Source organism: Triplophysa dalaica, chromosome 25 (genome assembly GCF_015846415.1).
Source record: "Triplophysa dalaica isolate WHDGS20190420 chromosome 25, ASM1584641v1, whole genome shotgun sequence".
Classification (NCBI taxonomy): domain Eukaryota; kingdom Metazoa; phylum Chordata; class Actinopteri; order Cypriniformes; family Nemacheilidae; genus Triplophysa; species Triplophysa dalaica.
In genome coordinates, this window is record NC_079566.1 from 15,337,732 (window position 1) to 15,349,854 (window position 12,123).

At 37.6% G+C, this 12,123-nt stretch overlaps 2 protein-coding genes across 3 annotated transcripts; one reads left to right on the forward strand and one right to left on the reverse strand.

Moving 5' to 3' along the window:
• Positions 1-400: 400 nt before the first annotated feature.
• cdca7b (cell division cycle associated 7b) lies at positions 401-5,003 on the reverse strand. Of its 2 annotated transcripts, none has more exons than XM_056741539.1 (10): positions 4,855-5,003; positions 3,426-3,485; positions 2,661-2,777; positions 2,170-2,547; positions 1,991-2,053; positions 1,614-1,781; positions 1,339-1,482; positions 1,109-1,258; positions 870-1,006; positions 401-709 (listed from the first exon to the last, which is right to left on the reverse strand). In XM_056741539.1, exons 2-10 carry the CDS (start codon positions 3,474-3,476, stop codon positions 688-690), a joined length of 1,230 nt encoding a protein of 409 aa, XP_056597517.1. In that variant the 5' UTR covers positions 3,477-3,485; positions 4,855-5,003; the 3' UTR covers positions 401-687. The 2 variants fall into 2 exon arrangements, with proteins under 2 accessions (XP_056597517.1, XP_056597516.1); XM_056741538.1 differs by lacking the exon at positions 4,855-5,003 and adding an exon at positions 3,881-4,822.
• Positions 5,004-7,715: 2,712 nt separating this feature from the next.
• Positions 7,716-11,991, forward strand: si:ch73-345f18.3 (uncharacterized). The gene is made up of 4 exons (XM_056741124.1): positions 7,716-7,848; positions 8,389-8,455; positions 8,788-8,997; positions 9,160-11,991. Exons 1-4 carry the CDS (start codon positions 7,810-7,812, stop codon positions 9,528-9,530), a joined length of 687 nt encoding a protein of 228 aa, XP_056597102.1. The 5' UTR covers positions 7,716-7,809; the 3' UTR covers positions 9,531-11,991.
• The last annotated feature ends 132 nt before the right edge of the window (positions 11,992-12,123 follow it).

Here is a 12,123-nt window from a genome sequence, read left to right on the forward strand (position 1 = left end):
ATTGCAGGAGATCCATGACTATCAGCCTAGCGTCAGTTTTGCAGTCGTTTGCTTGAACATTACAATTATTAACATTAGCGTGTCGCTAAAACATTTTTAATTAATATTAAAAATTTGATTAGATTGCTGAAGTCCAACATTTCAGCAATATAAAAAGCGAGATTATGTGATATCCAAAGATAAAAATACAGTAAAATAAATTAATTTACTCTCTGCAATATTTTATCATTTACGCTACTAAAAATATTACAGTAATATAATAATGCATTCATTTTTTTTATATTTTAGGTGATTTTTAAATCACCACCGACACTGTAAATTTGGCGTTTTGTAATCATTTTTATCCTGAAATAGAAATATGATGATTAATTTAAATAAACAAAGGGAAGAGCACAAGAAATATAAAACAAGAACATTTTTATTAAAGCTTATTAAAATGACAACAAATGTGCAAATGACAAAATGCTTTTCAGTCAGAAACATGTTTTATATGCTTTAGGCATGTGCGAATCATCTGCAAGAAACGGTTTATTTGAAATCAAAGTACAGTATAAAATCAGGACGTTTAGAAATACACTAGTGGTTTGCATATCTGTTCTTAAAAAAACATGCTTAAAAAGTGTCAAAGGTAAAATATCAGAAGTGGTACAGTATCGGTTCGGATCACAAGTGCCAGACACTCTGTGTTCACTCCACTTCCTTCTGTAGACTTTAAAAACAAAAGAAAAGACTTTAATTGTAAAGTTCAGTTTTTAGACAAGCTGCTGGTTAACACACAGAGTAACAAACATACAAGACAACACATGATTTAAACAATTTTTTTAAACCTTTAAAGATCTTATTTAAACACGACTAAAATACTGAATTACCTTTCCAAATACTCCTTTACGTTGCTGTGTCCGTAGTACTTGGCTAGGTTTGTGAGAGCGCCCGTAGCACAGCGTCCATCACGCTTCCTGCACAGACTGCAGTTACACACACCACGACAGATGGGACACACCCACGTCTGTGGAAAACACAACAAATGATCCACAAAAAGTGCTTAACAACTCTCAACAAACTAACAGAATGACCATCTTCAGTTGGGATATTCAGACGAGACACTCACAGGATCCAGCAGCGCCTCGCGGACATCTTCCCCGTAACGGTTGCGTAAACAGGGGCCACAAAACTGACCTTTGACCCCCTGGCAGTACAAACCCCTGCATTCTGTCTTCGTGTCGAGGGTCTTCTGACGACACTGATGACACGTGCTGCCCTGAAGACACGTCATATAAACACATCAAACGCATGCCAAATACTACAGAGTCGCACGAGTCGATGAATAAAATAAATTACATTTTCTTTATCCAGGATCTTGTCTTTTGCTCGATCGGCGACGTTATCCAGTTCTTCTTGGGTGATGTCCTCTGGCATACGAAGGAACTCGCGTGACCGACGCTTTCTCTGTTTGGGCCTCACGTCTCGCTGTCCCTCATTAACCTGCACATGATCAAAAAAACGTGTCAAATTCAAAATAAAATGCAAATCTGTCATGTTTAGTAGATCATTTTCACTTTGAGATCAGTTTAATTTGTCCATTAAGATCATGTAGAAAAGCATCTGTTTCTTGCCCCCATCAGACGCTGGATGTCGATTTTGCCGCCCTCTCTCTTTTGAGGTTCTGCTTTCTCCTCCTTCTCCAACCCGAAATGTTCCGGGGGTCTCGCCTTGCGGCTCGGGTTCCGTCTCTCGCTCTGCACCTCTGAGAAACGACGTTTTGAAGTGGATGATTTCTTTTTCTGGTGAGAGCACAACATATAAACCATTTTTTTACATCACCAGCCCTCCGTTTACATAACAGCTATTGCTGTTTGCTATTCCTTTGAGCATATCTGCTTGAAGAACACTTTATCTTCTTTTAGAAGTGTACCATGACTACAAGCTATAAAAGAAGTAGAGTCGTGGAGAGAAAGGTTTTGTTAGATTGTGTGTGTTTACGGGTTCTTACTGTGGGAGTTGTTTTAGAGGAAAGGTCAGGCAAAGATGACAAGTCTGCAAACAGTTTTGCTAGCTGCAAAAAAAAAGTTGCCATTTCCAAGAGATTCCAAAGATAAAATAACTAAAGTAGAAATGACAACGATGGTCATACTTTGAGCACATTTCAATGACAAAATGAATGAAAAGTACCATTGCTTTGTTTTCTTGGATGTTCTTTGCCCTTTTGCTCAATATTTGCATCTCTTCATCCGTCAGCAGACTCTCAACGCTGGTCAAGGGATCCGAGGGTTTGGATTGGCTCTTTATAATATCACATAAAACCGGCTCTTTCGATTGACTTCGACCGCGCTTCCCGTTTCTCCCTGCAGGCTGAGTAAGGGTGGGAGGGGCTGTGGGCGTGGCCTCTTTGATGCCTTGTTTGGCCGCATGCCGTTTAGGGGCGGAGTTTCTCTTGCTAGGAAACTTGAACGCCACACACAGTCCAGAGCTGCGATTCTTTTTAGGTTCCGGCTCCTCCCCTTCGGAATAAAAGCCGATGTCATCGCTGTCTTCCTCAGACCCCCCACTCTGGTAATTTGTAAAAAAACATTACGTGACACTTATGATGAAATTCTTGTGTAAAATAAATCAAGACATAGCATGATGATTCACGATAAAGAGCAGATTTCATATTAGCCTACCACAGTTTTCCTCCGGTCGGACTCGTCTGCGAAACCCTCAAATTCTTCCTCGCTGTCCGTTTCTATGAAGATCTGAGCTAACTCGTCTGTAATAAATGTGGATCTGAAGCAAAGATCCTGCCACAGAAAGAGACGCCGAACATTATTATTCCAGCAAAATGACTTATGATTATCAATAGTGATGCAAGTCCTACGTTTATTTATATTTAGATATTCAGAAACTCAGGATTTGAATTCAAATGTAAAGCTCTTGTGGGAATGTTTTAATGCAGAGATGGTGTATGTGAATGTAACTCATGATTTTCCTCACAACAGATGAAGCTGTCGAGAGATCACGTCAGAAATATTCGGCCAGTTTAACATGTTCCTGAATCAAACAAAGCTTATCCAAGGACAACTAAACAAATTCCCTGGATTATCTCGACCCAAACAAATAACAGATAAAATCAGGGTCAGAAAGCATTTACCGGCTCGGAGTAAAAGTGCCTGATATTCAAACACAAGTATCTGTACATTTGTCACATTTCTGTATGTTCTGTGTCAGCGTTGTCTTATGGGCACCAATCAAAACTTGACACAGTGATGACATCACAATCTACTGATGCTGGGCAGGCAGTAGATCCATGTTATTTGAATTGTATTAAACTGAACGTGCATTGTGTTATACTACAGTGACTTTTGCATCTAAAAACCTTAAATGGAAGGCAAACTCTGAGTACAAGAAAAGTCTAAATTCATTGGGGAAAATAAAGAGTCTTCATCCACCTTTGACTGTATACTGTCTCTGCTCTCCTCTGACAGATCCATCATGTCCATCTGTTTGGTCTGAAAACAGTTTTATTTCAATTAGCATCAAATCATCTAGAATTACGTTAATAGAGTAAAATCAACAACACAATAGACATTATTCCTACTAATAAGTCACTTTTTCTTTGGAAACATAATTTCCAAAAAGATTATTCTCATGATGATGAGGTATTGCCTTTTTAATATTCAGAATATGAAGGTTTACAAAATCTGTATTTGAATACGTACAGATGCATGCATGCAACAGATAAAACTACACAACAATTGGACAAACTTTACTCTAAATGACTTGCGCGTTCACGTGCACGCGTGTTTTAAGTCACGATCGTGCGTAACTATGTACTGTAAGTCTGCACACTACACATACTCGACAAGCTGTCAGTAAGTTAAGAAACAGAAACTCTTGATCTTACCTCCATTTGAGTTTTTCGGGTTTTGACCATTTTAACAATTCAATCAATTTTACTTGTTTATCGGCGTGTTGTCGTCTTCAATGGATGAATGGAAGGTTTAAAACACAACACGATCGGACGGGACGCTATAATAAACCGGAGGGGAACGTGTGCACTTTCGACTTAATAAAATGTTGTATGCTCGGTTTTAATTCATTTTATAGACAGAAAAAACACATTGTAGGCATAACACGTCCACATTAAACAGATTTAAAAATATCACGTATGGCTTTCTAAAGTGAATCTAAAGTTGGCTTCGTCCGTCTTCCCCCGCTCGTGTCAGCACTTGGAAGAGTCCATGAAGCTGTGGACTTTCGCGGGAAATGTGTACGATGACGCCCATCACGGACTCGTGCCCGCGGGGGACGCATACCTGCCATCTGTGGCGCAAAACTACATACAAACTTAAATTGTCACCCCACAAAAGCAGAACCGTGGCCGCATATATTATATTAAAATAATCGCGCATAAATTGCATAGACTTGTTAAATCAGAAATGAAAATTAAGTGTTTTGTTTTATGATTTATTTTGCTCAAAATGATTAGGCAGGTTACAACCTCCAAAGTTATACGCTCAAAAAGAGAATAACTCGTCGATATTTAATAACGAATTGTTTTAAACGGTTCAGTCGATTTGGTGTACTGATTCAACCCGTTTAAAAGAATCGACTCTAAAGAACGATTCGTTCGCGAATCGGACTTTACTTCAACGAATCACAGCCAAGGACCACGAAATTCTTACAAGATCTTAATGTACAAAACACACTTTTGCAAAAATGCAAACATCGCAGATGTGGCCGATCGGTCAGTTAAGTCACACACGTGTTCATTGTCGTATTCGACATGATCGCTTGCGTTGGACGAGCATCTCTTCTCCCACACGTGACGTCTGTCTCATTCTTGCGGCTCTTTTCATTTTTCTGCTCAATTAGTACCTAGTGAAGCGCTTTTTCCTCGTTTGTCAGCACAAACACCTGCATCCGGAGATGTGCCCCATCAATACTTCTTTATTCCGCAAACCTTCACTTATGCGCTCAGCAAACGGGCGCGCGGATGACAGCGAAATGATATGGTGCGTTCCCGATCTGCGCGGGAAATCACAGTGCGCGCGGCCCACCCGCTCAGCGCGCCAGTTTCACAGCAGGTAGCGGCTGTTTGTGAGCAGCACATAAAGAAGGCAAATTACAAACAGCTGGTTGAGCTTTGTTTAGCTCGACTTCTTTTGTGTTTTCAAGCACTTGGCACTCAAAGTCACAAAACAAAAGCAGCGTCTCAAAGCATTGCGAGCTGCCTAACTAGACAGCAATTCTGGGCATCTTAAAGGCGCCTGGCAAGTTGCCTAACCAAACAGCATAAACAAAACATCATTATAAGCAATTTAGTGTGCTGTCTACTTAGAAAGTATTCTTAATTGGGCATCATACATGTTGACAATATTTTCGGTCATCACATTTATGAATGCTTCAATCCAAAGCAAAAGGTATGTTTTATGCGTGTTCCTTGGGGTTCAAACCCACAACCTACCGTGCATTAACCAGTTGAGGTAGGCTACAGGAACACATAGCCACAAAGTGAGCTTCCCACTTTTAAAAACTTATATGAGTGAAAATCTAGACATGTTCCATTATTGGCCTTCATACTATACTTTGGGGGTATCTTATGGTGTTAATTTTTGGCCATCATGACCTTTTGACCTGCCTGTCAGACAGTATTTTTGACATCAAATAGGCCTACATGTTTTGAGCTGCTTACATTTCAAGGCTTGTAAAGGCTTCGTGTCCACATTTGTAGGGCAGGGGACTGTACCATGAATGTAGCTGAACAAACTCAGGGTTACAGGATTAGTTTGGGGTTGACAAAACCAAACCAACGTGATCAAGCTTTGTTGGTACCATGAAGCAGCTCATGGAGTTCTTTGTCAACTCAAGCTTTGATCCTGAAGCTAAGATTAGTTTGGCCGTGCACACGAACGAGTGACGTCGGCATCGCAAAACCAATCGCGTTCAGCATGGAATTACGACTATATAGTCGACACATTTACTGTTTTGTACTGTTCCCCATTAATTTTACCGTCCTTAAAGCACTGACACAACACAGATGCATTATGGAATGTTGTAGGCATGAAAGTATCAAAAACTTCTTATGCATTTAAAAATAAAATGTAGGCCTAATGTATGACACATTATTTAGGTGAATTCTACAGTTGATTAAAAAAAGATTAAAATAGCAGTGTTAAAAGATATGTGCTGTCAACTGTCCATGTATGCTTTTGTCTGTATCTTATAGCTGTTTAATAGAAGGTTACTTTAGTGGACAAAGAAGATTAATGTCCCAACACAGTGAAACTGAAAGTGTTCCTAGATGTTCTGCAAGAATATAAAAAATGCAATGCAAAGAAATACATATTGTAGGTCGTATAATAAAACAATGGCATAATTGTGTAAGAGAAAGCCAGCAAATGTTCTCTCTAAAATCAGATTTTACCTATATAGTTAACATTATTTGATTTGAAATATATTTTTATATTCGTGTTTAATTCAACATTATTAAAAATGACTAGCGATTGTAACATGCGTCACTTATATGCAAATTTACTCTCCGCTGATTGGTTCAGTTTCGGTGCGAGATCTCTATTACGATCAACCTGCTCCGGAAACGTAAATTATCATGGCGATGAACACCAATTAAAGATGAGCTTCTTTCATGGTGCCCACAACCCAGGGTTGGCGGAAACTAATCCTAATCGTAGCCATCTAAACCGGCTTCATGGTACCGGCGCAGGTGTTGTTCTGGAATATCTGTCTTAAATTCGTGTTACCTGAAATGATCATGTGCTCTTGATTTGCCTTGATAATCTGACTTGATGTTTCATGATTATTACAAATATGGTAGATTTGCCAGGATTGTGTAGTCAGGTGAGGTTCTCATAAGAAGCAAGCACAGAATCCCAAGAAATTTCAAAGCAGACTTAAAAAATACATAACAGACAGCCACAGTGATCCAAACTCATCAAAGTGATTCAATGGCGCCCCCTAGACACCAATGTAGAGAAATGTTTGTGGCGACTGGAAAACATGGGGAACATAAACAAAACTTTATCGAATTATTTGCTTCATACATAAAATAAATCTTGCAACAAATACGCACGCAGCAGTTTAATAATAGAATTGAAGATCATCCTTTTTGTCGGCATGAAAGGGTTGCTAAAATTTAAAATAAAAACGTTTGAGTCAAGAAGCTCAAACCTGGCTGCAAGATATGTCAAGTCCTGCCACGACCAAAGAACAACCAGCACAACACAACACAACACTGACAGGACAACACACACAAACTGACACTGTCACCCTCATTGAGAACTTTAATTAAAACTCTTTTTCTGTTTATATTGAGATGTATATATATATAGATTTTTACTTATAGACTTTTAATTTTATTCTATCTTATTTTTTATCTTAATCTGTATTTCTGCATGTTTATATTTAATCTTGTGCTTTGGCAATGTACATTTTCTTTTATCATGCCAATAAAGCTCCTTTGAATCTTGAATCTTGAATCTTGAATCTTGAATCTCTCGTCAGTCAAACGAGTTTGAAGAGATTTGCCATATTCAATCTAGACCATTCATTATTTTATCATTTCTTTGATAATAAATCACACATATAGCATTTAAAGAATACAAATACATCCATATCTAGAAGAAATTGAGAGACAACGTTTACAGTGACGAACTACAAACATTATCTCCTCAAATCTACGGTAAATATTGTACAGGTGCACCTGATGGTCACGTGGGAGCTACGCTTTGACTGTATGTGACTGTGACGCACGTCACAATGAACTTTCATTTTAACTTTTTTTGTTGATGGGAATGAAAAACCTTTGAAGTGAACATGGGTTGTTGTTTTTCCTCTCGCGGTGAAGACGGAGAGGTAAGGTCCCGTTTAATGTTTATTTCACGGTGTTTTGCCGGTGAAGTGGAATGTAAAGAATGTGCTTGTGTAAACTTTAAACCTTGCCGTCGGATAAAGTTACTCTATAAGAAAAAGGCTTTGATTGCTTTTCGTTTGCAGTATTAAGACTTATACACAAATGATTGAGTATAGATTTATGATATTATTAAACTCAGTGTTAATCTGGAGGATTTGTAATTCTTACACTGTTTTCACGCCTCAGTGGATTAGGACAAACCTTTTATTTATTTGTGTAGAAGTAGGTCATCAGTGAAGCAGACATTACAAATGAAGAGAGACAATGTTGTTATTATTAATTAAATTTATTATTAAAGCAAAATGATGCTTTAAATAATAACACAAATGTATTTTTTCTTTTTGTCATTCACACATAGTGAGCACAAAAATAAATTATCTTGAAAGTTCTTTCAATTCTTCTCATTCTCAGATGATGTCTTTGTTCTCAAAGTATTATTTTTTGGAGCATTGAGCAGGTTCTTGCTTTTCTGTCACTTCTAGAGAGAACCTATAGTTCCCAAAAACCAAAATCAACCGGAATCTGCAAGAAGTCGTCCCACTGCTAATGGTCAGTCTGAATTTACTGAATGCTGTAGACTATTTCTTTCTGGGTTTAAGACTAGTCCTAGACTAAAAAACAGCTTGCACGGACATATCTTAAAATACACCAGTGCCATTGTTTTGTCTTAATATGCTCATCATTTTATTTTTGTTAAAACTACTTAAATGTTATAGTTTAACACAATCATGGCTCAACCTAATCCCTGTCTGGCACACCGCCTTTAATAATGTGGATTTCTTTCAACATATGTTCTCAGGTCCTATTAAGCGTAGACAATATTTGCTAAACACGTGTCAATAGTTTTGACCAATCGAATGGCTCATGTTTTGTTCTTGCAGACACAAGGCAGAAGACAGGCAGCTTTTCTGCCCGGCATGTTGACGTTCCCGACCTTGACCTGCGATTCAAGGATGTTTCCGAAACATTTAACAAACAGCAGGAGAACTATAAACAAATGAAGGAAATGCTCCAGTGCATCTCGCGTCGCTACCAGTTATCCACTAATGACAGTTTGTCACAATGCCTGAAGAAAATAAAAGAGGAACATGGTGAGACCCTGCAGTCACACATGAGTCACAGCCTGCAGGGGGCACAATCTGCCCAGAGCACCAGCACACATCACAATCATTTAAGAGAATCTGTGTTACAAGTTCTTACTGTTTGGCTGTATTCTATGTGTTATCAATTCGATGTCTCTTTCCATCCAAAAGATGAACCATATATCGGTCTGGAGGTTAAAGGATATGACTTCACTCTGGTGGTGAGATCAGAGGCTGAAATTCCAGACAAACTGAAGCGGACGCAGGAGGACTTCACAGAGCTGAGCAAAGCTGCCAAGGGTGTCATGTCTGTGGGCACTAAACTCCAAGAAATGATTGATTCGCTTCTCCAGGCTGAAGAAGGCATCACCAGACAGGTCGAAGAAGCTCAACCCATTTACCAGGAACGCAAAAGGTTGGTAGACAACCTGAAGGAAAACCTCAGAGAGGCAAAAAGAGCTAAAGAACTGAGTCCAAAGTACAGGAACGAGGCTGGAGATCTTCTAAAGGAGGTGGCGAAGTTGTCTGGTATCACCCCATGAAATAAGACACTGTATTCCAGAGATTCATACAGTATATCATATTTGAATATGATATCATAATATTATATACTTTGTGGTTTTATGGTACAACAGAGTACAGTAAAGTAATTTTTCACTTCCAGGTAGAGAAATTGCAGTATTGAAAGGAGCAAATTTTGTAAATACTGTGTGTAGTTGGATCTGTCAGGACGCGCAGATGAACAGAGCGATGTTTTTAAAGCAACACAAAGACATTTATACTTTTAGGAGGAATCATCCCATGAATTTTGTTCATAGTATTACAACATTGTATTGCATGGATTATGGAATATCTTCTCATAAGAACTTCTACTAAACACTCAAATATAACATACTGTCCTAAGAAACTGAAAACAAACAACTACATAACTATATTTGATCTTTTGATTTTTCTGAAGTACTGTTGTGTAATTGATATGAAAGTGTATTAACTGCTGTTTTTCTACTAAAAGCACTTATGTATTAAAATTAGCACATTAGTGATTTGCTGTGTGAATATGAGTAGCCTATATGAATATTGACATATGACACACATTAGATCAATTACATTTATTTTACATTGAAGAGAGTAGTCGACATTTAATGATATTTAGATTGTAAAGCATGCTTCAAAATGTATAATAGACTGCTTAGAAAATGTATTTAGGAATATGTACCTTATAGTAATATTGTTTTTTATACATCCTTGCTGAAAGAATAACAATACAATTTTAATTGGTTTTCATTAGAAATACCATTATGACCTATCAATCGTTTGCCATTAAAGCCATTACAAAATTCCTTTATGAAGTGTGTTTTGGCCAGAAGGTGTAGCTTAATGTTTTGTTGGATGCCATCCACCAAATAACATCCCACTAACAGAACCTCTCTATCATAACCATTATAAATAGTATATCTAGGAATTTATGTCATTTATCTTTCTTTTTCTGCAGTGATGTACAGTGACATGAGCATGTAAATGCCATCTTCAACTATCATTGTACTATGTACCACTACCACCGCATTTCTCTTCTTTTTATGCTTTCTTCATTCCAGTACGTCACGTTTTCGTTTGATATAAATGTTATACAACATTTAAAATAGACTACAATTTAACTATTGCTAGTTCAGAGGTGGGTAGAGTAGCCAAAAATTGTACTCAAGTAAAAGTACTGTTACTTCAGAATAATATGACTCAAGTAAAAGTAAAAAGTAGTCATCCAAATAATTACTTGAGTAAGAGTAAAAAAGTGCTTGGTTAAAAAACTACTCAAGTACTGAGTAACTGTCGAGTAACGTCTGATTTTTTTTTTAACAAGCATTCAATCAGACAGACAAAAATACAAAATAATAATAATGTTTAAGCAAATTATAGTTCATCAAATCAATAAAATACATTAAAATAAATTTATGAATTAATTACAAAATAGCTTAAATTAAAATTATCCAGGTAAATTCAAGTACTTAAAAAATAAAAAAAAATAAAATAATAAAAAAAAAATAAACACAAGTAAACACAAATTTCCAAACCTTAATACTTTTTTACCAGGCTTGCAGACAGAACTAGAACAAGGCAGCCCATAAACTCTCATAAAATGTGTGTGTGTGAGAGAGAGATAGAGTATGTGTGACTTCAACACTTTGCAGTTTGAATGATGTCCTGCATAAACAAAATGATGGAAAATAAGTAAAGTAAACACTTTGTGACTTTTCGATCGAGCCCTCGCCATTCTTTCTCTCTCACACAACATACTAAAGCATTGCAATGCAAACGCAGCCTGCTTCAGAGCTAAGGCGGGACTACAGATTAAATGTCCCTAAAGAACCCACGTTATTTTTATACCGTGTAAGTTATTCTCTGTGTAAGTTAAATATATGCACCGAACCGTGACGCCCATACCATTTCGGTTCAATACAAATACACGTACCGTTCCACACATAATATATATAGGAAATGTTTAAAACATATGTAACTTTAAAGACAAACATTCGTCTATCCACAGCAAAAAAAAAACGATTTTAGAACACTTAGCGCTACATGTTTCCTCAAGTTAGATGTTGAGTTGTTGAATGCTGAAATGTCCGTTTGTTTTGGGAGACACAGAAGACACCGCATAATGTAGCTGCTGTTTCGCACTTTTACTAAGGTAAACATGCTTTCAATATGAGGCCAGGGGTGTTCCTCCTCGCCTGTGTCTGCATTGCCGATGGTTGATTGTGATATTTTTGTTTTGCTACGACTGTAAACTAACCCGTCCCGCCGAACGCCGCTGAGATTGAGTATGGTCACGTGACGAGACTGCGCAACTACGTTTGATTGGTGAAACACAGTCACATGGTAGAGCCATTGGCAGAAGTCTCACTCTCTGTCAAAATAAAACAATGACGCGTAGAATATCAAAGAGGTCAAAAGAAAAGTAACGAGCTTATTGTAGCCTAATGTAGCGGAGTAAGAGTACAGTTTCTTCTTCACAAATCTACTCAAGTAAAAGTAAAAAGTATAGTGATTTAAAACTACTCCTAGAAGTAGAATTTTTTCAAAAACTTACTCAAGTAAATGTAACGGAGTAAATGTAACTCGTTACTACCCACCTCT

Excerpts from the sequence above, each read along its gene's own strand:
- cdca7b (XM_056741538.1), bottom strand. The coding sequence starts at position 3,910 with ATGGTCAAAACCCGAAAAACTCAAATGGAG. Across the intron at positions 1,483-1,613 it reads ACATCCAGCGTCTGATGGGG|GTTAATGAGGGACAGCGAGA; the intron begins GCAAGAAACAGA and ends GATCATGTGCAG. Across the intron at positions 1,007-1,108 it reads GCGAGGCGCTGCTGGATCCT|ACGTGGGTGTGTCCCATCTG; the intron begins GTGAGTGTCTCG and ends TGTTTTCCACAG.
- si:ch73-345f18.3 (XM_056741124.1), top strand. The coding sequence starts at position 7,810 with ATGGGTTGTTGTTTTTCCTCTCGCGGTGAAGACGGAGAG. Across the intron at positions 7,849-8,388 it reads CTCGCGGTGAAGACGGAGAG|AGAGAACCTATAGTTCCCAA; the intron begins GTAAGGTCCCGT and ends TGTCACTTCTAG. Across the intron at positions 8,456-8,787 it reads AAGTCGTCCCACTGCTAATG|ACACAAGGCAGAAGACAGGC; the intron begins GTCAGTCTGAAT and ends TTGTTCTTGCAG.